Source organism: Halichoerus grypus, chromosome 6 (genome assembly GCF_964656455.1).
Source record: "Halichoerus grypus chromosome 6, mHalGry1.hap1.1, whole genome shotgun sequence".
Taxonomy (NCBI): domain Eukaryota; kingdom Metazoa; phylum Chordata; class Mammalia; order Carnivora; family Phocidae; genus Halichoerus; species Halichoerus grypus.
Window position 1 is genome coordinate 111,466,939 of NC_135717.1, and position 23,261 is coordinate 111,490,199.

General features: G+C 37.4%; 1 protein-coding gene across 7 annotated transcripts in view; it reads left to right on the forward strand.

Moving 5' to 3' along the window:
* The window catches only part of TMEM117 (transmembrane protein 117), a 494,145-nt gene that overhangs the window by 445,215 nt on the left and 25,669 nt on the right, over positions 1-23,261 (forward strand). Inside the window, exon 7 of one of the 7 annotated variants that reach the window (XM_078075912.1) lies at positions 2,159-2,483. The exons of the other annotated variants lie outside the window; for them this stretch is intronic. Within the exon in view, the coding sequence (XP_077932038.1) occupies positions 2,159-2,188 (30 nt within the window). The 3' untranslated portion in view covers positions 2,189-2,483. Of the gene's footprint in view, positions 1-2,158; positions 2,484-23,261 lie in introns of those variants that run through there. 7 annotated transcript variants of the gene reach the window in all.

Consider the following 23,261-nt stretch of genomic DNA (forward strand, 5'->3'; position numbering starts at 1 on the left):
GACTGGACTTCCACCTGAAGGACATTATAATTAAGGAAGGAGAGCAATACTAAAACACAAACAAAAAACCCAAACCATATCAGAAGGGCATCATAAAATGATGTATTCTCTATATGCTCTTCAGGGCACCAGAGCTGGTCATGCGAGATTTTGAGGTTTTGAAGACTGGAAGATAATTCACTAAGTAAGAAGGGAACAGACACAACACATGGGGAACATCATGAGTTAAATATGGAACAGTGTTTGGATCAGGACTTGGAAAGAGCCGCAGAGTCCATGTGGTTAGCCATGGGAACTCGCACTGGGTAGGCAGCCTGAAGTCAGACTATGCAGGTCCTTGAAAAGCAAGAGGAAGGTAGGCTTGATGTGGTTGAAAATGTGAAGAAATTGGTGGTGTTGAACATGAAACCCACATGCTCAGAATACAGTTCCTAGAAATTTAGGAGAGATTGTAGCAAATGAACAGAGTCTGAAAGAAATAAGGCTCTGAACAAAATCATTTTATATTTAATGTTTTAAATTTCTAACCCATGCCCATTTCTTCTATCTCGTTGATCACCAGGATCGGTTCAACCAGGTAGGTTAGTATTCACAGAGGAAGAAGAAGATGCTCCAAGAACTTAAATGGTGTGTTCAGTGTCATCTAGTTCATTAATGGCAGAGCCAGAATTAAGGGGATCAATTCCTGAATTTCAAATCTCTATCATTAAAGTTAAAACTAAAATTTATCAAATGGTAGCAATAGTTCAGTTTTTTTTTGGTATATTGTTTAAAAACAACATACCATAATCCTTTTGGAAAGGTATAGGTTTTTGTTAGTGAGGGTGTTTTGCTTTTGCGTTAAAAATATATGCGTGTTTGTAAACCTACACAATAGCATTAATGAAGAGCATTAGTCAGATTTTTCTGGATAAATCGAAGTTCATAATACCCATGTGTCATAATACTCAAACAGTAATATGTGTTCACTTAGCTTTTGTGTCAAAAACCAGAAACAACACTTTCCATTCAAACTGCATAAACTATATACTATAAAGGGAAAATATTCGAAGAGATAGAACAAGAAATTGGGATTTATTACACAAGCTGATTTTTCTATAGAAGAGACATGATATGTACTCTATAAATAGAGCAAAGTTAGAATATGACAGTCAACATGTTTCATTTAATTTTTTAAGTGCTGTTGGCTGATTCATACTCTTTGGCCACAGAATAATATATGTGATCGTTTATTGCTGAATGCTTTAGGGGACGCTGCGTAGCATTGTGCTCAAGAGGACAGATTCTAGGGTCAGATTTGCTGGAGTAAAACCTTGGTTCCTCCATTAACTGATTTGTTATCTTATGCATGTTTCTTAACCTCTGTAAGTCTTATTGTTTTTGTCTGTAAAATGTGGATAATAATATCTAAGTGAATTTTATCTATGATTCTTTTAAAGTAGGGAAGGTTAAAGAAGTAAATTGATGGCAAAGAATAAAAAGTTTGCATGTTAGCAAAACCACCATTATGCATATATCTTATGCACAGATACAGACATACATTTATTTCCTCTTTGCCATGAACTACTAATTTGTATTCTAGAACATGTCTAATCCTTTAAGGTTTCTACCTCTTCACTATAGAAGTGTCACCATTAGGTTTACAGGAAAATGGAATGCAAGCTTTTATGACATTTTACTGATTTTTTAGTGGCCTATGGTGATTAATGAAGCTTTATTGGAAACCAGAAACAAATAATTCCTGGATTCCTGGTTTTATATTTTAAAGCAATTCATTAGGCATTGGGAAAATGCCTGAAAGTTGCATTTTAAAAGCTTTTATTTTTAAACCAAAGATTTTTTTTCCCAAATAAGCCTTATAACTAAAACATGTTATCAGTCAGAGTACTTTCTAAATGTTTAAATTTTGAGTTTTCTTCTTTGCCCTTCCTCTCCTCTCATGCTATAGTGTGCATCTGTTACAAAATTATAGTTCCAAACAATGTGAGTAAACCACCAATAGGACACATTGTTGGCTAGAGCAGTTACTGCAAAAAAAAAAAAAAAAAAATGAAGTTAGACATGGAAGAAGTGAAACTGACCTTTTAAAATATTATTCAAACCTCAGTGCCTTCAGTAACTTCTATTCCATTCTGTTGTGCATAATATTTCTTTGCAGTTGGGGAAACTTACAGAAAAAACCTGGTGACATCTAGTGGGGCAAGAATGTGGCAGAGCTGCTGTAAGGGTATAAAGAGAGCCAAGAAGATGAAGGGGTGACTCCAGTGAGTCACACCCTACATCCTTCAGAGATATCCTCTGCTGTCGACTGAAAACCTTTCTAAATAGAGGACCAATCATACAGATGTCTGAGAAGAAAAATAAAGAATGTATCTTCTGACTGAGCTGAGGACAACTAGCCTTGCAAAAGATCCTTCGGAGTCAGGGTTAGAGCTCGCAATACGTTCTGACCTGCACGCTTCAGCTTCAAACACATCTCCTAGTCAGTGAATACATTTAATGCATTAGTTCTATTTCCCTTTGGTCCTAAAAATGATTGTTAAATTAATTGTTAGTCTGTCTTATAATTGTGTTTTAGACTTGACAAAATATGGCACTTTTCTTACCAAGAGGGATTGAGATTGGATTGACTCCATGGCAACTCTCTCAATCTCTCTCTCTCGATAGATAGATTATATGTAGATATAATATTATATATTATATTATGTATATTATATTCAATATTATATATTCAATATTACCAGTATTTTAATTTTCCTTAAATTAATCATGTATATGAATATATATGTATATACATACCCAAATTAACATGACTTTTTTGAACCTGAAAATTCTACATTTAAATGCATATGCAAAATTAGTCATGTATATCTGAGCCAGATATTAATTTTTGAGAGAGTATACTATATGTATATATATATACACACACACTAGAGTATATTATATATATGTGTGTGTGTATATATATATATATACATACACATACATATTTTATACACACATATGCATTCAAAGTATTTTGGCATTAATTGAATTAAGGGATGCAGAATACTTTGGGCAAAAATGTATAAATCAAATATTGATAAAAGTAAGTGTAGCCCTAACAGTGTTTATATTCTTTGCAAACCATAGAACAGAGAAAGCAGCAGTGAATGATTCAGAACCATTGACCTATGGTAGGGAAATGCTGACTGAATATTTAAAGTGGAAGGAAAAGCACTATTTCTGATTTTAAAGGATATTGTAGGCTTTATATCAGAACTGAAGTTTACATAATTTGTCTCTAAAATATTTTTATAAGAGGTATTTTTTCTAAGTTCATTAAAACAAAATTATTTTTGAAAACAGATCTTGACTTTCTAGGCAATTGATGAATTATTTGAGAAGTTTAACACAATGTCCTGACCTAAATTAAGGTAAAGATATTTGGGATAAGTGTGAGTATAATTTGGTGATTCAGAACTGATTGAAGATTGTACCTAAAAAAGTGCTCTCAAAAAAATCAATGTCAGTCTATAAAGTGATTTCTAAAGCTTTTATTTTCAGTCCTGTCCTGTTTAACTTTTTCATTTTAAATAAATTACATAAATTGTATTGCGGTAAAACTTACAGTAAAGATGGAACGTATATACAGACATTGAATAACAAAAACTCTAGGTTTATCTAAGAAGATGCAGTTTGACAGAAATAAAGTGTGGGTCCTAGTCTCTAAACACACACACACGCAGCACACACACAGATGGTGAGAAATCAGCTTAAAAGTAACACATACGAAACATTTTTAAAAATAGTGGATGAATGGTGGATGTCCATTGACTGTAAATTTGTTATTAGAGCAGGAAGTTAAGGAAACCAAAGGAAAAAAAAACAAACCCACATAAAATTAGAAGTGAGAAGAGTAAACAACCATGGCTATGGAGGAAATTAAAGGAAAATTTCAAAAGCATTTTAAAAACATTATACAAATATATTTGTATACACAAACACATTTCAAAAGCTAACATCATTGTTAATGCTGAAATATTAGAATCCTCAATACATTCTCTTTCAACTTAGAAACAAGGTAAGGGTGTTCTATCAGAGTTGATTGCAGATCCCAGAAACCATTCTAGCTAGTTTAACTAGAAAGGGCCATATGGCAGAATTGCTTATGAGATTGTTGAAAGAGTTGCTGGAGCAAAGTCTAGGCTAAGCTTCCAGGTATGTTTCCTAAACACCAGCCTCCAGCAGGCCTGCCAGGATGGCTGCCGCCACTGTTGTGATCATGAAACCAGGAAATCTGCCCCAGCTGCTGGCTCCCACAACCACACCGTCTCAGCTCTGACCTGAGCAGCAGAATGAATGCCCTTCCTCCTGCTTCTCTTTAAAACTAGGAATTATGCAGCTCTGGCTGCATCACAACTTCTATGATGATGCTCCCCAGTGCTCTGGAAGTAGCAGCCAATGGAATTAAACAAAAGAAAGAAATGAGAAATCTAAAGTAGGAAGCAAAATTACCATGTTTGCAGCCAATATGGCCATATGCTTAGAAAACCAAGAGAATCAGCACAAACACTATTATAAACAATTAGGTTTCAGAAAGATATTTGGTTTTAAAATTCATATATATAACCAGTAACTAATTAGAAAATACAATGAAAGAAGTCATCCTGTTTATGAGAGCAACAATAAAAAAGATGTACCAGTGACATAAAGTAACAAAAATATGTAGGTTTTATGTAAAAAACAAACAAAAAAAAAACCCTTGAAATTTCCTGCTAGAGTATATAAGAAAGAACAGAGGTAAAGACATACTTTGCTTTAAGTAGGAAGATTCAGTATTTACAATATTTTAATTTTCCCTAATTAATCATGTATATGAATATATATGTGTATATATATATGTGTGTGTATATATACCCAAATCACCATAACTTTTTTGAACCCGACAATTCTACACTTAAATGCATATGCAAAATTAGTCATGACTATTGGAGCCAGATATTAAAATATGTCATGAAGCCACAACTAAAATAGTTTCTGCATTAAGAAGAAATAGAAATTCACTGGATTAGGGTCGAGATCCAAAACACATCTGAAATACATATAGAAATAATTTAATGTAAAATGAGGGTGATATTTCACATCAGTGGGGAAAAGATTATTCAATAACTTTTGAGAGAACTGGCTAGGTATTTGGAAAAAAAATGAAGTTGGATCACAACCTAATTCCTTACACCAAAATCACTTCTAGATGAAGCAAATGTAAGAAGGTGAAAAATGAGTAAAGAAATGAAGAGACTGTTGATAAATATAAATGAGTAATAGACTTATCAAAGGAGGTTCATCCTTACTTATAATTTAAGAAAAACCCAATCAAAGTAAAAATGTATCTTTTTTTTTTTTTTTACCTCTCAAATCCAAAGGCTGCAAGACTGTCTTTTGTAAACACTGATCTGGCTGTGCTCTCTGCTTTTCTGGAAAGGTTAGGCAGCCGTACCACAGTTCAGTTTTCAGTAGCATCTGGGGAGCCTACCTGCTCACTTTTTAGCCAGTTTCTAGCTATAGACATCATTTCCTGTTAAAAATGTATGAGACTTGAGAAAGAAACATCTCAGCCTTTCATCCCTAACCATCTAACTACTTAGCTATACATGTAAAGATTTTGTTTTCTGAAAAGATACCTAGTCATCGCCTTTGCAAGAGGCGGGTGGCTGGTGGTGATGGAGAAGGGGAAAGAATTGACTCTGGCATTATAGGCATCTATCTGCCTAGAGGCATGTTTGAATTTCTAATCATGTGGACATTTTCATATTTTAAAAGAGGTATAGCATCTAGAACAGGGGTGGTGTTAGTCAGGCTCTGCCCTGAGGTAGTGAACTGGTCCTGGGATTGGGTTCACATGTAGGTACTATCCTCTGAGAGAGCTCCGTGAACCGGCTAGAGCATGTTAGGACAAATAGCTGTGGCACGAGCGTATTTGCGATCACATCAGAACAAGCACCTGAATGGGTTATATTGGTGGATAAAGAACTGGGATCAAAATTATAGCAGTGTTCACAGTAAGAATCCGGAAAAGGCATTAAAACATATTGGCTATGAGCTCAAGGGATACGACTGCACCAAGGAGGACATTGAAGGAAATCACTTGGAAAAAAAAAAAAAAGGAAATCATTTGCAAATGAGGAAAGAAGGGAATGCTAAGCAGCAGGTCTCCAGGGAATGTGCCGTGGGCTAGTATTGAGTTCTTTCGTGGAGAGAGCTGCTCCAAACTCAGCCTGTTGTCAGGTTGCATAAGGGAAATGAAGAGAGATCAAGCTCTGGGCTTCGTAGAAGCTATCGTCATCCTTACTTGTACTTACTGTTCTTAAGAGGCCCCAGATATTTGAAAAGACAAAAAAGGAATAGTTCTATATAATAAGACAAACTTAAAATAGGTTGGAAAGGTACAAGTCAGCCACCTACTTCCTTAAGAACTATTCCGGGTTACCAGCGGTTTAAAGCAGAACCAAAGCAAATCATTTGTCACTTCCAAAGGCCACAGGACCACTTTTTTTACCTTTTCAAGTTGGCTTTGCTCTCTGCTTTTTTCTAAAGTTTAGCCAGATTTACCACATCTCAGCTTCCAGGAAAACCTAGGGAATCAGCCCCGTCTTCGCAGCTAGCTGATGGATTCTAGGCAACTGTTTATAGATAGCAAGAATAGAAGTGACCTTGAGATGAAGGTGGTAAAGCACCTTTATCTGACCTTTCCTTTCTACAGACCACCAAGTCCTGAAAGTGAATGTTTAATACCCCTGGGAAGATTTCTGGCCTCCGTTCCAAACAATTACTGAACTAATCTAAATTACACTAACACAGACCATTTATCAAGGTCAGCCTGCAACGATTTGCATATCTAGGCAAAGTGTTCCCAGTACAGAGGGTGAACCAAGGATAAATAAAGCAGAAATGAGGTGCTGATTAGTCAAAAAAAAAAAAAAAAAAAAGACTCATTAACTATCTAACGATGGGAGAGTTTGCAGATTGGTTAACTGAACAGTTATTGTTTTAGTAATACAAGACAAAAAGGCATTTTTCTTCTTTTTGACCTAAGAACAGGCCCCTTTGCAAGTGACATCTGACTTCAAAGGATTTTAGCATTCCTGTTGACAAATAAGGTTAGAAGTGGAGGAAAAGAGACTTCGCCATCTTGGTGGAAGGGATGATAGAATGCTTCCAACCCCGCGACCAGATCCAACTCTCCCTTTCAGGCCTTATTTCCTATGGCAGTAAGCGAATTCTCTAAAACTTAGGGGCCCCAAAGGGATTGTCCCCCTGTTCCACACACTCAACTGAAAGGTTTCTGTCAAAAGTGAGTATCAAATAAGCCTGTCCCCCGAAGGCAAATAATGTATGATTCCACTCCTATGAGGTACCTGGAGTAATCAAATTCATAGAGACAGACAGTAGAATGGTGGTTGCCAGGGGCTGGGGGAGGGGAGTGTGGAGGTGTTGTCCTATGGGGACAGAGTTTTAGTTCTGGCAGATGAACAATGTTCTGGAGATGGGTGGTGATGAGGTTGCACGACAATGTAAATGTACTTACTGCCACTGAACTGCACACTTAACAACGGTTAAGATGGTACATTTTTTTGTTTTACCCCAACTTAAAATAAGCAAAAAAGTTAAAATCGATAACATATTTATAGACAAGCGACTATTATAGTGATCAGCTTAAAAAATCCAGAATTTTCAGGTGCCTGAGTGGCTCAGTCAGTTAAGTGTCTGCCTTCGGCTCAGATCATGATCCCAGGGTCCTGGGATCGAGCCCCGCATCAGGCTCTCTGCTCGGCGGAGGGCCTGCTTCTCCCTCTCTTCCCTGTCCTTGCTCTCTCTCGCTCTCTCTCTCAAATAAATAAATAAAATCTTTTAAAAAAATCCCCATTTTGTATCTGCCATGTCACAATCTCCTCTAGAATATTATTTTTGGTCAAAAAGCTTGGCACTAGGTTTATCATCCTTGAGTGTGTTTGACTGATGCTAAAGTCATCCAGGAAATCAGGGCCGTGCCCACGGTCATGAGTTCAGAAGACTGGATGGGGTCGGGCAGGGGAGGGCAGCTCATAGGGGTAGGGTGCCTGGCTTGGTCCATGCTGAACACAAGAGTGATGGGGGGAGTAAATATTAAAGTAGATCTTATAATAGCAGGTCTTATAAAGTGGTCTAATAATAGAAGTAAGTAGGAAGAAGCAGGCTGGTATTAAAAACCACACTACTATGTTGCAGAACTATTAATGCTACCTGAGAGCCATAAATTATGATGAAAAGCAAATGTCTACTGCTTTGCATATTTTTAATAAGAGAAGCATTGCACAGTTTTGACATCCTCAAAGGAAAGCCAATCAGGAGTATGTTCTTTACCGAGTAAAGAGTAAAAGAGCTGCTACCAGCTTCATAGGCAAGGAACCAGTCCTGTCACACAGGCTTCCACACTCAGAAGGGCCCTGCACTTGGTTTCAGGCTGCACTGCGTTCTCTTGAAATCTCTAATGCTTTTGGAACAACGTCTCACTTTGTGCTGGGTCCCACCAATTATGTAGCCAGACCTACTGGCATCAGTCAGAACATCAAACTGCAGCCTAGGTTAAACTATCATGGCAAAGCAAGGAGGTGGGTTCACTAGCCTAACTTGGGCAGATAAGGAATATTTTAAAAAGGACCCAGGGTTGATACAGACCACCCAGAGGGTGGGAGCCTGGTGGAACCTAGATAAGGCAGCGTGTGGTATGATATGAATACGGGACTCCAAGCATGCCTGTCGGTAAACTGCTAGGGACGGAGTTCTGTGGTCAGCTGGTGTCACTACACCATCTTGAAATTGCATATCCACGTTGTTTCTACCTTCCTACTCATGCCGTTCTTGCTGCATGGGGGAGATCCTGGTTAGGAAGAGGCCAAGGTTCTGTCTCCTGTTCCCAAGTGAGTTGGCTTAGGATTTCAGGGTCTCCCATACCTCCCACCTGGATGTCTTATTGCTTAGGGTAAACCCAGAGAGGGGTGCATTAAACCAGAGAGTTCAGCTAACTGGGAACTGGGAAGGGGAATGGGATTTCTGAGCTGCAGACTAGGACTTAGGGGCAGAAGGGAGAGAGTAGGGCTCCTTGGGTGGAATGGCATGATACAAAGGAAGATCAATCCACTGTGTAGGAAGGACTGTTGTCTCCGCAGAGTTGTCTGAGCTGAGGTGTCTGGAGGGAATCTCGAGGGAGTTACGTTAGTTCTGAATTTTGGTTCACTTCGCCGGCTCCCATTTGCTCAATGAATATTCCTGTCGGTCCCTTTTAGGGGAAAGAGCAGCACCCTGATGGCAGTCTGAGCTGAATTCAGTGCCTGGAATTGTCATGTAGTAGATGGGATCCCTTGAGTAGGTTACTTCACCTCTCTGAGCTGAGCTTACATTTCCTTGTTTTGTAAAACAGATAAAACATACATTCATAATGTTACTGCGAAGATTAAATATGTCAAGTATAGAGCACAAAATAGATCCTAACTGACTTGTATCCATTATTAATACCATCAGTTTTATGATTATTATTCAGATAGTGAGGACTAAAGACCTATCAAACAAAGGAGCACAGATGTCTGTAGGGATTAAGGTGAATAGAAAGATAATTGCTCTTCATTTACACAGTCAACATATCATTATTTATTTATTTTTGGATTGTTATTATTTTCTGTGTACAGATGTAGTTAATTATGCATTTTAAAACTGAAAATATATCTAAATAACGAGGCTTGCTACTGTTAGATTCTCTTTTATATGGCTATGCAAATAAGATCACAATTAGGACAGTGTAACTTCTCCTCCACTAAGATTATTAGTTTCTTTTCTAGAGAAACAGAATATTTTAGAGCTAAAAGGGACCATACAGATCATCTACTAAAGTTTCCCCTTTAACAAATCAAGAAGTCGAGATTTGTGAAACTGTGTCTTCTACGGTATTGGACTGCTGTTCCCTAAAATTTTATCAGTTCAATGAAAATAAAATTATTTTATTTTTCATTTGGTTATCTTTAAATAAGTTAACTGAAATCATTTCTATCTAAGTCTTAGGAAACAAGACTTCTGTTATTTGTTCCCACTGCTCTCCTCTTATTATGCTCCTAAATGATTATTTTGGACAAATGCTTGGTAACACGTTTCATTTATCAATGGCATGCTGCTGTAGTAATGGTGTGTATCACTTGCAGTATTCTACAAATGTGGATCTAAATTAATTTACCTGCACAACTTTTCATTCCTGCATAATAATGCCTATTCTATGTCTGTTATTCATAAAACAGGTAAGTGGGGTTGTCTGTCATCTTCCTTCAAAATAGAGTGTAGTCATTCAGAATCTCTGCTCCAAAGTACACAGACAACATGGAGTACACAAAGTGCACATAGGTCTGTCTCCCTTTCTCTCTCTCTCTTTGCCCATCTCTCCCTTTGTCCATCTCTCTCTCCATCCATCTCTCTCTCTCTCTGTCCATCTCTCTGTCCATCTCTCACTTTCTGTGCATATCTCTCTCTCGGTCCATCTCTCTCTCTCTGTCCCTCTCTCTCTCTCTCTCTGTCCATCTCTCTCTGTGTGTCCATCTCTCTCTCTGCCCATCTCTCTCTGTGTCCATCTCTCTGTCCATTTCTCTCTCTGCCCATCTCTCTCTGTGTCCATCTCTCTCTCTCTGTCCCTCTCTCTCTCTGTGTCCATCTCTCTCTCTCTGTCCATCTCTCTGTCCATCTCTCTCTGTGTCCATCTCTCTGCCCATCTCTGTGTCCATCTCTCTGTCCATTTCTCTCTCTGCCCATCTCTCTCTCTGTCCCTCTCTCTCTCTGTGTCCATCTCTCTCTCTCTCTCTGCCCATCTCTCTCTCTGCCCATCTCTCTCTCGGTGTCCATCTCTCTCTCTGTCCATCTCTCTCTCTCTGTCCCTCTCTCTCTGTCCATCTCTCCCTCTGTCCATCTCTCTCTCTCTGTCTTGCACTCGCTCTCTTCTTCCTCTTCGTAATAGTAAAAGTACTCGGTCAGTCTCTCTGTCTCCTATACTTTTGCACACACTGCGCTCGCTCGGTCAGAGGCAGCAGGACATGCTCGGTTCCTTGTTTCACAGACCGTGTCACTTCAGCATATGTTGCTGAGTTGTTCCTCGTTGTGTCAAATGCAGCCTGACCAATTCCCTTCAGAGCAAAATTTGAATCAGCAGAGTGATTTCAGAGTCGAGTGCTTACTCTGTAGTTGACAATCTCTATGGATTTTAACAACTGATGAGTTTTCCAACACAGGGGAAAAGACGCCATAGGCCAAATATAAGTAAAATCTTCAGCTCACTGAAGAGGCATAATGGTGGTCCCTTTGCAAATGGTTGTATGAAGTAAGCATATCATTGAAAATAATGCCCCTCTGAGGTATGCCATGTGAGATCATTTTTCAATGCCACTGAATTAATGCTTTTTTTTCTGATAAGGACATTGATTTGCTATTTGTTTAGATAATTCAATATAATTTATTTGTAAATCTTCTCCATCTTGATTTTATTCAAGCTGTCTTTACACACACACACACACATCAAAAAGGGACTTTTCTTTCATTGTGTAATCTTTTTTTTAGTATATGTGATGCCGAAGCGAGCACTCATTGTGTAATCTTGCAATTAAATCATTACTACCTATTTCATGATCTTTAATTCTATGGCAAATAGTCTTCTAAATTAAAAGTTTGAAATTTTTCCCACAGGTAACAGATTCTGGAAGGATTTCAAAAGCCATGCATTTTAAACCTCTACTTAAGCTACAAAGATGTAGAAATAAATTTCAGCTCCAGAAAATTCACAGTCTGTGATAGAACCATAAAAAATCTCAGGTGTGTTCCCAAAAATACTCTTGGGTTACTTAAGGACACTTAAGTTTTAAGTATTTACAAAACAAAAAACTATTAGTTTCTGTGAATTATTTCTACCTTTCAACATAACCTCATAGTTTTTTTTTTTTTAAAGATTTTATTTATTTATTTGAGAGAGAGAGAATGAGAGAGAGAGAACACATGAGAGGGGATAGGGTCAGAGGACGAAGCAGACTCCCTGCCGAGCAGGGAGCCCGATGTGGGACTCGATCCAGCAACTCCAGGATCATGACCTGAGCCGAAGGCAGTCGCTCAACCAACTGAGCCACCCAGGCGCCCATAACCTCATAGTTTTGATGGTATTTATGTGTTCTGTTATGTAGGAAATTCTTTCACATCATAAATCCCAAATCTTCCATATATGAGCGCAACAGAGCTGTGGAGACACAATCATCAAGATAATTAGCTAATTTTCTTATATCTAGCTCTGTTCCCAAAAGAATTTAGGGTGATAGTAATCTTCAAGTAAGAGATTTACTTCTCTCTTAGGGAACTTGCATTTTGCTTAATAATAAAGGTGATTTTCTTTCCTTTTTTTTTTTGTATTTTTAAAAATTTTAATTCCACTGTAGTTAACATACAGTGTTATATATGTTTCAGGTGTACAATATAGTGACTCAACAGTTCCATATATTACTAAGTGCTCATCAAGATAAGCATACTTTTAATTTCACCCATTTGCCACCTACTTTCCCTCTGGTAACCATCTGTTTGTTCTCTGTAGTTAAGATTCTGTTTTTCTGTTTCTCTCTCTTTTTTTCCTTTTTCTTTTTTTCATTGATTTGATTTCTTAAATTCCACATATGAGTGAAATCATATGGTATTTGTCTCTCTCTGACTATTTTGTTTAGTATTATATTCTCTAGACTGATGCATGTTGTTGCAAATGGCAAGATTTCATTCTTTTTTATGGCCAAATAATATTTCATTATATGTGTACATACACACACACACACACACACACACACACACACACCACCTCTTCTTTATTCATCTATTGATGGACATTTGGTCTGCTTCTATAGTATGGCTATTGTAAATAATGCTGCAATAAACATAGGGGTGCATATATCCCTTCAAATTAGTGTTTTCCTATTCTTTGGGTAAATACCCAGTAGTATGATTCCTGGATCATAAGGTAGTTAACTTTTTAATTTTTTGAGGAACCTCTATACTGTTTTCCAGAGTGGCTGCACCAGCTTGTATTCCCACCAACAGGGAATGAGGATTCGCCTTTCTTCACATCCTCACCAACACTTGTTGTTTCTTAAGTTTTTGATTTTAGCCATTCTGACAGGTGTGAGATGATATCTCATTGTGGCTTTGATTTGCGTTTCCCTGATGCCGAGTGACGTTGAGCATCTTTTCATGTGTCTGTTGGCCACCTGGATGTCTTCTTTGGAGAAATGTCTGTTCATGTCTTCTGCCCATTCCTTGATTGGATGATTTGTTCTTTGGGTGTTGAGTTTAATAAGTTCTTTATAGATTTTGGATACTAGCCCTTTATCAGATATGTCATTTGCAAATATCTTCTCCCATTCAGTAGGTTGTCTTTTTGTTTCGTTGATAGTTTCCTTTTATTTTGATATGGTCCCCATAATTTATTTTTGCTTTTGTTTTCTTTGTCTCAGGAGACATCTAGAAAAATATTGCTAGGGCCAATGTCAGAGAAATTATTGCCTATGCTCTTTTCTACAATTTTTGTGGTTTCAGGTCTCACATTTAGGTCTTTAATCCATTTTGAGTTTATTTTTGTGTATGGTGTAAGAAAGTGGTCCAGTTTCATTCTTTTGCATGTAGCTGTCAAACAGAGGTGATTTTCTTACAAGAGTTAGCAACCATGGGATCAAACTGAGAAGGCGTTTTTAAAAAACTCAGAGAAACAGCCAAAGACCATTAACTGTCCTCCATCATCAGAATTTTTCCTGTAAATTTTTCTTTACTCAGCTCTTACAGCAATAGTTTCAAATTGGGCTACACATTAGAATTTCCTGAGCTTTTAAAAAACACCTATATCTGAGTCTCACTATAGAGCCATTGAAATAACTCTGCAAGGGTGGAACCTAGTAAGTCAGGACCCAGCACCGTGGCTTAGAGGGGTTTGTTTATGCTTTAGTAAGAGTGTCGTACACAAATAATGACCCATAGAGTCACAGAAAGTATTTGACTTAGCTTCCAGGTGGAATCCTACCTGGGCATTGTGATTGAAAAAAGAGGAAACTTTGGGAGTAGATTGTGTTTCACTTCAAGAGGCTATAGAAAATGTTTTTACTGAGATTATCTTAAAACAGAAACACTATTTAACACCAAGAACATTAGTCAGGCCACTTTAAAACAGAACACATGAGATAATGAGTTCTTAGTGCCTAGTAGGTGATGGCATTAATTACTGTAGTTTCAGTATTGTACACCTGAAACTAATATCATACTGTATGTTAACTATACTGGAATTAAAATACGATAAAATAAAAATATTACTGTAGTTTTAGAAACTTAAAAAAATTTTGTGCTTCTATCTCAAATATTTTCTTAAATTTTCTTTGGAGTTAATGCTAAATCTTGTTATATTGAAAAGAACATAGGGAAAGGCATTTTGTTTTACTAGTTTTTTTGTTTTTGTTTTTGTTTGTCTTTGGATTAGGAACAGGGGCATTTGTACCTTTGGGGTAAAGTATGCTGATAGCCAGAGGATCAATTCAGGACCAAGAAAACCCCAAGGCATAGATGGCAGGTTGAGGGTAAAGACTTGGAGCCAATGGAACGGAGTTCTTCTCCCACCAGCATTTGTTTTTTTCTACAAAGCAGACTCTTTTCTTATCCTTGAAAATGATTGCTTTTGTTAGAGAGCTGATTCCTTTATACCCTAGCCTGTATCTCCAGGTTTCAAGTCCTGTTCCAGTGAGATAATTAAAGCAATGTTCTTTGGTTGAAAGTCTTTCCCAATCACAGTGAGTACTGAAATGATATTATTATTATTATCATTATCATTATCATTAATTAAGCATAGATTTTTAACAGAGATCCACTGGTACAGGAGTTCAAACAAACTGCATTTTTGCTCCTCTTAAAATATTACAGACTGATATCAATGATACAGCTTACCATTTTCAAAGGCTTAGATCATAAAGTATGATGGAATATGTAGTGTAGCTTTAAACTTTTGCAAATCTATGTTTAATTTTTTCTTCTGTGAAGTTAATAGATAATAGATCAATTTAACACATTCTCTGGGGCATCTGTTACACAAATTATTTCCTGTTGTTTAAACAAACAATAAGGAAATTTCTTCATTACAGCCACATTATTAAAAGAAAGCCACCCGTTCAGTAAAAGATGAATGAGGTAGTTATTTTAACATCTATGAAAACTTGAATCAAGTTGTTTGAGTGTTCTAGCAGAATTCGTAATGGAGGAAATTAGGCTTCTCTCGTGCCTGGGGGTTTAAGCAGTGCTAGCTGCTTCTTTCCAGAGTGCTGGTGCTCTCCCTCCATTATGAATCACCACGTGGCAATTGACATTCCTGTCAGATCAACTTCAGAGCGCTGCTTGCTGGTCTGTGTCACTTCATGTGAGAACACATTCTGGAATCTGCATGTTTGGTTCCTGGAGAAATGCTGAACACTCCTCTGGAAGTAGCATCTTTCTCTCCCCAAGGGCTTAATCTGTCAATTTTTCCTAATTTAGAAAAATGCAGCTGCCTCATGGAATAGATTCACTCACTTTCTCACTCAGTCACCCATTCTTTCAACAGTTTCTGTATTCTCTTACTATTTTCTCAACACTGTATCAGATGCTAAAAAACATAAAAGATGAATAAGACAAAGTGTCTGCCTTCAAGTTATTACAATCTAGCAGAGGAGAAAGACAAAATCAGGCTTGCCATGTGCAGAGTACACCTCATTCAGCCAGGAAGAGAAAAGATGGCATCCCAAGAAGGTCACAAGGATCTCTTCAACTATCTATTTAAGGAAATGAAATACGGGATGGGTAGAAAAAGCCAGTCAATGGGTTGTGTTTTCCCCTGACCCAGTCCTTATCCAAAGTATATGCCCATATCACTGATATTTTTGTTAAAATTCTCAAAATTATTTTCTATCTCCTGTAAAAATAGTTTATTGCTGGGAATAGCCTATCTTCATTAGGAAAGACTTGCCTGGCATTGCTTTTTTATTGATTCAAGTCCTACAAATAAATTCTGATTCTGATACAAAAATTGGATTTGAGTTGCACAGGAAAAAAATTAATTACGTTTTGCTTGTGGCTTTTTAATAAAATTTATTTTTAAATTAACATCGAACTCTGGCACTTGTCAAAATCCAAGTGAGTTATAGCAATTAGAGTGCAGCTTAGAGCATTTTTGACAACTTATCCCAAGTGATGTCTGAAAACTGAACTGCTTTTAAGATGACGATCCTGTTCTCTACACAGCATTGGCATTGGTAGATATATCGCCGTGGCATAAAGAAGCTGAAATTGCATTTCCCAGCAATTGCCCTCAGTAAAGCCTTTTCTGCATTGGGGTCAGATAGGAGTCTGGTGAACAGATTTATCTTCCTTTCATTTTTATTCACTTTTCTTGCCTTTTTCCCTTTTGTTTCTTCTTTAAGGCAGACATATATGCATGGTAACTACAAGTTGTAAAAAAAAATTCACTGAAAAGAAAATAAAGTGCTTTTAATTTGGGAAACAATTTTTAGTAGTATTAAGCTATAAAGAGAATTAGTCATAGGAAGAAATTTTACGTTTTCTCAATTCTTTTGAAAATTCCATGCAGGACCATAATCATTGGGAAAATAATGCAATTAGAATTAATCTGGCCAGCGTACTTATGTAACTTTTTATTAGTATTAAAAATAATAAAATCAGCAGACCCAAAGAAAATGGATATATGGTGCTGTTTTTATTATTATTTCCAAAGGCTGAGGTAACTAAAATTTCATGCATGATGTTGCAAAAATTAAATGATGCACAATAATTTGAAAAATGAGTTTTTCTTATACAAGTTGGCCTTTTCAGCTCCATGTACTTGTTTAGAAATCTCTCTCTCTTCTGGTTGATATTGCTTTAGAATGATCAAATTCCTGTTTGAATTTAATAGTGAGACAGTGTTTTGAGTTTCTCAAAATGAAAGTCTGAGACATAAAGAGATTTAGTTCTGTTTGATTTGACAATTCCTTTTCATTGGCTTTTGGAAGTTATGTAGGCTCTGTTCTGGTTATTCCACTCGAGATGTAGGGCATTACCCATAATCACCCAATCTGTATTTACCTTGAGGCAGATATGATCAAGTATGTATGGAGAGCCCTAGGAGACTGGCCTGTCAAGGTTCCATTTGCATGATGGACTGAGGAGTATTTTGGGAAATAATCCATTCTACAGGAATAGAACGTTGACATAGAGAAGCTTGAGAGAAGTAGCCTATATCTAGCACTGGAAGACCGGGGTGCCTACAACAGAAAGTATGAGGATGGATCAGCCTAGTACTGGACCCAGAGGAGAAGCATAACGGGAAACCTCTTTGGCAAGTTAGCTGGAGGCAAAACCAGCAGTTCTAACAGTGGAGGGAGAGGCTAATGAGAATCCTCGGTGGCTTTCCAGTATGTTCCCAGCAGGTTCATGGACATTGTCCTCTGAAGTCAATATCTGTTGTGAGTCAGAGAAGAAAAAAAATAAAGGAAAAGGCAGGTGCTACTTGGTAAAGAGAGAACCGAGTTTATGTGCATTTGTGATACCCACTGGTTGACTTCCCAGTGTACGGGTGCGGTGTATGGGTGGGGTGGTGAGGCAATTTTTTAAGACTAAGAGGTCTTGAAATGCCTTAAGTTTTACTCTTCCTTTAGAGGGTATCTTAGGGAAGATAAATTCGTGTGCTAGGATAAGAAAAGAATGACAGATTATAAGATTACATATAAAACAGCTAAACAAGAAGAATGGCATTTATCAAACCATAACTGAACTATACATGAATGGAAAATTATAAAGGAGCATAATGTAGTTAAATTAAGTTCCTTGCATTCATTTAACATTTATGTTATTATCTTTTGAATGAATTCATGGTGTCAATAGCATCTTAGGAAGAAATAACAGAATTAAAAAAAAAATAGGAGGGTGGGGCGCCTGGGTGGCTCAGTCGGTTAAGTGTCTGACTCTTGATTATGGCTCAGGTCGTGATTTCAGGGTTGTGGGATCAAGCCCTGTGTTGGGATCCACGGGAGTCTTTCCCTCTCCCTCTGCTCCTACTCCTGCTCTCTCTCTCTCTCTAATAAATAAACAAATCTTAAAAAAGAAAAAGAAAAAAGAATAAGAGGGATCACAGTAGTGCCTCACTAGGTATCCCACTGAGTTCCTCTAAACTATTTTGTTCTATTTATTTTATTTGGAAAAATTTTTTCCAGTATATTTCCAGCTCTGACTTCTTTTCCAAGCTGCAGATCCACTTCCAGTTGTCTTCTGGACATTGCCTCTTCAGTATCCTATAGAAACCTCATACTTAACAGTCAGAACTTATTTTATTGCCTTATCATTCTCCCCAAAATTGCTCTCCCTCCTGTATTTTGTGGTTGTGGTTGTGATTAGTTAATGATGTCACCATCCATTCAGCTCTCCAGTGAGGAAAATAGATTTCACCTTTGCTTCTCCCACACCTGTGGCTCTCATATCCAATATATTGACATCAATGCCGTTATCAGTTTCTCAAATCTCACTCCTGTCTTCCTACCACTGGACTGTAGGCTCTCATTATGTTTGCCTAGACTTTTGCAATAGCTTTTTTTTTTTTTTAAAGATTTATTTATTTATTTATTTATTTGACAGAGAGAGAGATAGCTAGAGCAGGAACACAAGCAGGGGGAGTGGGAGAGGGAGAAGCAGGCTTCCTGCCAAGCAGGGAGCCCGATGTGGGACTCGATCCCAGGACACTGGGATCATGACCTGAGCCGAAGGCAGACGCTTAACGACTGAGCCACCCAGGCACCCATGCAATAGCTTCTTAACATGTTCTTTCGCAGTTTCTCCATTTGGCAAAATCTCAGCCAATCTTAGTCATCTTTTCAACAGAGAACAAAATCACCTTCTCTGGGAAGCCTTCTTGAATGTTCTCAGACAGGATTACTCTTTTCCTGCTTTCTGTCCCTTGGCACTTTACTCCCTGCTTGCAACATAGTATTTACCATATTTATGAAATAATTTATCTCTCTTGATGTCTGTGTCTCTATTATACTGTGAGATGCTCTAGGACAGAGAAGTGTCACAATCTTCTTTGTGTCCCCAGAACCTTGCAGAGCACTTGAAATCGTGGCTACGGAGTAAGTGTGACTGACTAACAGACTGACTGACTGACTGAAGGAAAAAGCATAGCAGAATGACTGAGAAGGACATTTAGTGTCAGAAAGCAGAAGAACAGGAGGACAGAGTTTGGCTAAATGTAGAACAGAACATTCTAAGTGTCAGAGCTTTTTTAGGAAGTAGCAAATAACTCTTCTCTAGAAATGCTCACAGAGTGGTTGACTGCTTGTCAGAAGCTGGACAGAGGATTCGTGTAGAAGGTAATTCAGTCAGAAATTGAAGTATGCTTATGGGTATGAAACCCCTTAGGTCATCTTAGGATTTCTAGTAATCAGTAATATCTGCCTTTTAACACTGGCTTTGTAAGTTTATTTCCCATAAATAATTGGGAATGTTTTCAGATGGAACTAAACAGAGAGAGGAGGAGTGATATATCAAGTAAATATAAATGACTACCACAAGTTTTAGAATATTGCACATTAAACCCCAAGTGCCCTGTTTTTCAGATTGAGAACCACTGGGGATTTGTGTAGTGGTACTCTCTCGAGTGCAGGGAGCAAATTCCTCCCGCTCCGGGAATCCTGCCTTCTAGTTTGGCATTAAGGGACATTGCCCAGCCTGCACTTGGAGTTAGTCCAACCCTGTCTGCTTCTGCTAAAATGTAACTCTAATATCCTCTGGGTTTTATATTAACATAAATAATTATAATGCATTGTTTTATATAGCACCCTCCTCTAAGGAGCAGAAAGTATCTCACGGACATTAAATCTCACAGCACACTGGGGACATTGAGAGAACACAGGTGATATTATATCCCTTTTGAACTCAGAGCTGAAATGGAATTACTTCAACCAAAAGTAAATAAAAGTAAGATTGAATAAAAGCAAGATTTATAAGAGGCTATAGGGTTAGAATTTAAAGGAAGAAATTGACTATGTTGGAATTACAGAGAGATTTAAAGCCCTCTCCCCCCAAAAAGAAAAAAGAAATTGCTCTGAGAAATGGGAAAGTGACTGGAGTGTGCATATAAATATTTGTATTTGTATGTACAAAAATAAAATAATATATAAACACTTCAAATATTTGGAAAGCAAGGGATTTTTAAACCATCTGTAATTTTACTACAATAACAGAACAAATTTGGTGTATTAGCTCCATGTCTTTTGCTAGTTTTTATTTTGTTTTGTTTACTGTGTGTCTGCTCTTCCACTTGAATTATAGTATATATTCAATTTTGTATTATGTATTTTTTTGATTAACAATGTATCATAAAGGTTGCATAATTATAATTCTGAGGAGCTACATAATTTTCTATGGAATGATGTACCATAATTTGCTTCCTTCTTTTATCACAGCATTGTTTCCACTTTTTCACCTTAATAAATAACAATACAGTGAAATCTATCTTTATGCATAGGATTTTTCATTTTGTAAATTATTTCCTTAGCACAGAAGATTTCCAGATTAGAATTATCAGATTGATATGGATGTGTAAGTACATTAAAACATGGCTGCATAAACATGCTCCCAAATTAACATGTAAATGAGAAAAAGAAATAATAAGAAAATAACTTTATCTAAAGACAAACTATATTTAGAGGTTGACAGAGCAGCTCTTTAAAAGTGAAAAAGCAAGCAATTTTTTTGTTTATGCACAAACAAGTGGCTTGCTTTTATTTTCCATTACATTTTCATTTAATTCAATTACTTAGACAGTGTGAAGCCAGATAAAAAAGAAAAAGTTGAATCTTAGAGAAAACACAAATTCATACCAGATGTAGAAAAGTAGATTTGCTTAAAGAGCATATGATTTCTCTGCCCTCTTAATTTTACTGTACACGGGTTGAATGTTCTTATAAATAATTAAGAAAGTGCGTGTGTGTGTGTGTGTGCATGTGTGTGTGTGTGTACCAGTACTTGAAGTCCTGTTTCAAGAAGGTAAATGAGACTGGGAAGTTTTCTTATTGCTTATAGAGGCATTGGGAGAAGTGATACGTGCATAACTGTTTTCTGTGGTGAGTTGTTGTATGGTTATCTGATTTATGCCATAGTCACTTACCAAAGTAATTATCTCAAAAGTCAAGGATAAAAAATACTGGCTTTGGTTAAAGTAAACATTAAAAAATATTGATGTGTGATGTAAATACTGACCAAGGAAACTGGCTGGCTAATGTTACTCCAAATGGCAATCAATCTAAATGATGACTAGAGTCTGAAGTCAATACTAGCTTAAATATGAATAAGGCATGCAGCCTTAACCATGGACTTGGGAATCTCGAGGATTTAATCACTTTTCTCAATAATATTCTTGCTGATGTTAAGTCGTATGCCCATTTGTATCTGTTTTATGGTTGAAAGCAATGTTGCAAATTGCCTCAGGTTAAAGTGGGACACCAAAAACATTTCTGCTAGCTCCCAGAAATTTTGCAAACCATTGCCACTTTTATTGTTTAGCAGTTGTATTCAGATGATATCCATGGAGTGTTGTGGCAGTTCTCTGGGTTGCATTTTCTATTTTACTACATATTCTAGTAAGCAGGGTCTATCTTGGGGAAAATCGGACCGAAGTCAAAATGTTATAACAAAAGTGGATCTGTGAAAGATGATCTTTAGATAACCTAAGCCTAGATAAACCAGAATTACTGGGAGAAGTTCATTTGTTCTGTGTTTAAAACCAACTTCGCAAATGATAGCAAAGACAAGCAACGTATACGGCAGCCTCCAGTCCTACAGCGTGGTGATGATCTGCATGCTCTCAACAGCCTGTGGTCACCGTGAAAATGGAAGGTGGAGAATGAGTGGCTAGTTTACTCTCACTCACAGTCTGAATGAGGGACTCCTTTTCCAACAGGTCCGTGGGGAAACTGCCATTTGCCTACGTTACAGTGCTTCCACATTACCCTATACGTACTATTTAGCTTGTTTGCCTCTTCTGTTAAAGGATAAGTTTCTTGGAGGCAGGAAGGTTTGATTCACATCTTTGGTATCCAGGGCCTTATACAATCTCTGGCACATAGTAAGCACTTAGTAAATATTGGTGAAGAATCAAACAATTGAGTTTTTTGTTTTTGTTTTTGTTTTTTTACTTCCTACTATGTATTCAGCATTGTGCTAAGGACTGGGTATACCTTCAAGGAGCATATAATCAAGATGTAAATATGAAAAGTTGATGAACACCACGCAGTAGTTTATCATGGAGCTGTAACAGAAGGTTCTTTGGTGCTAGCACTAAGGAAAAAAGCCAAAAAGAGTTACATATACCAAAACTGTGACATTGTGATGGTTAAGTGAATGAAAGGTGGGCATGATCATACAAGTTAATCCAGAAGTACCAAGGTCTGTTTCCACCATTATTTGATTCTTATCCAATTTAACTACTGAACTATAAGCTCCAAGAAGTCAGGGTGTGCTTGAGTTTTTGTTTACCATGGTATTCCTAGGGCCTAGAAGAGTACCTGGCATAAAGTAGATAATCGAGCACTTGCTTTGCTCAGTATTCTCTGTTGGTTGTGTGATTGAATCATTCCCATCCTCAGTTGTCAGCTCAGATGTCACCTCTACCAAGATACCTCCTCAAAGGCCCTCTTTGTTATTCTTTTTCTCAGTCCCTAATTTACTTCCTTAAAGGCAAAGAAAAGAAATAAGCTATTAGCCACGAAAGCAAAACAAGTATTAGCTTAGGAATGTTGGTGGTAGAAGCAAGATATAGTTTCAGTGGAAAATCCTAACTATGGAGATCAGGGTAGCTGAGGGTATGGAAAAGAAACAAATGAACAATTGTGGGCAAACATGTCTTTACAATTCAGTAGTTTCTTCTGAGGCTTGATGAGAGAGACAAAAGAAACTGTGGTTAAACCAAAACGGTAAAAGGTCATCTCGAGCCAGGACAAGCTAAATTCCTACTCACCTTCATGAGGACAGCAGAAAGAACACTGGGTATATATGGGGCTGGATGGAGCCTATATGTGGCTCCTACTCTTTCACTTATTAGCTGTATTGTAGTAGGCAAATTCAGGCCTTCTCTGCACCCCAGTTTCCACAATTGCAAAATGGGGGGAAAAAAACCTCTCTAATAGAAT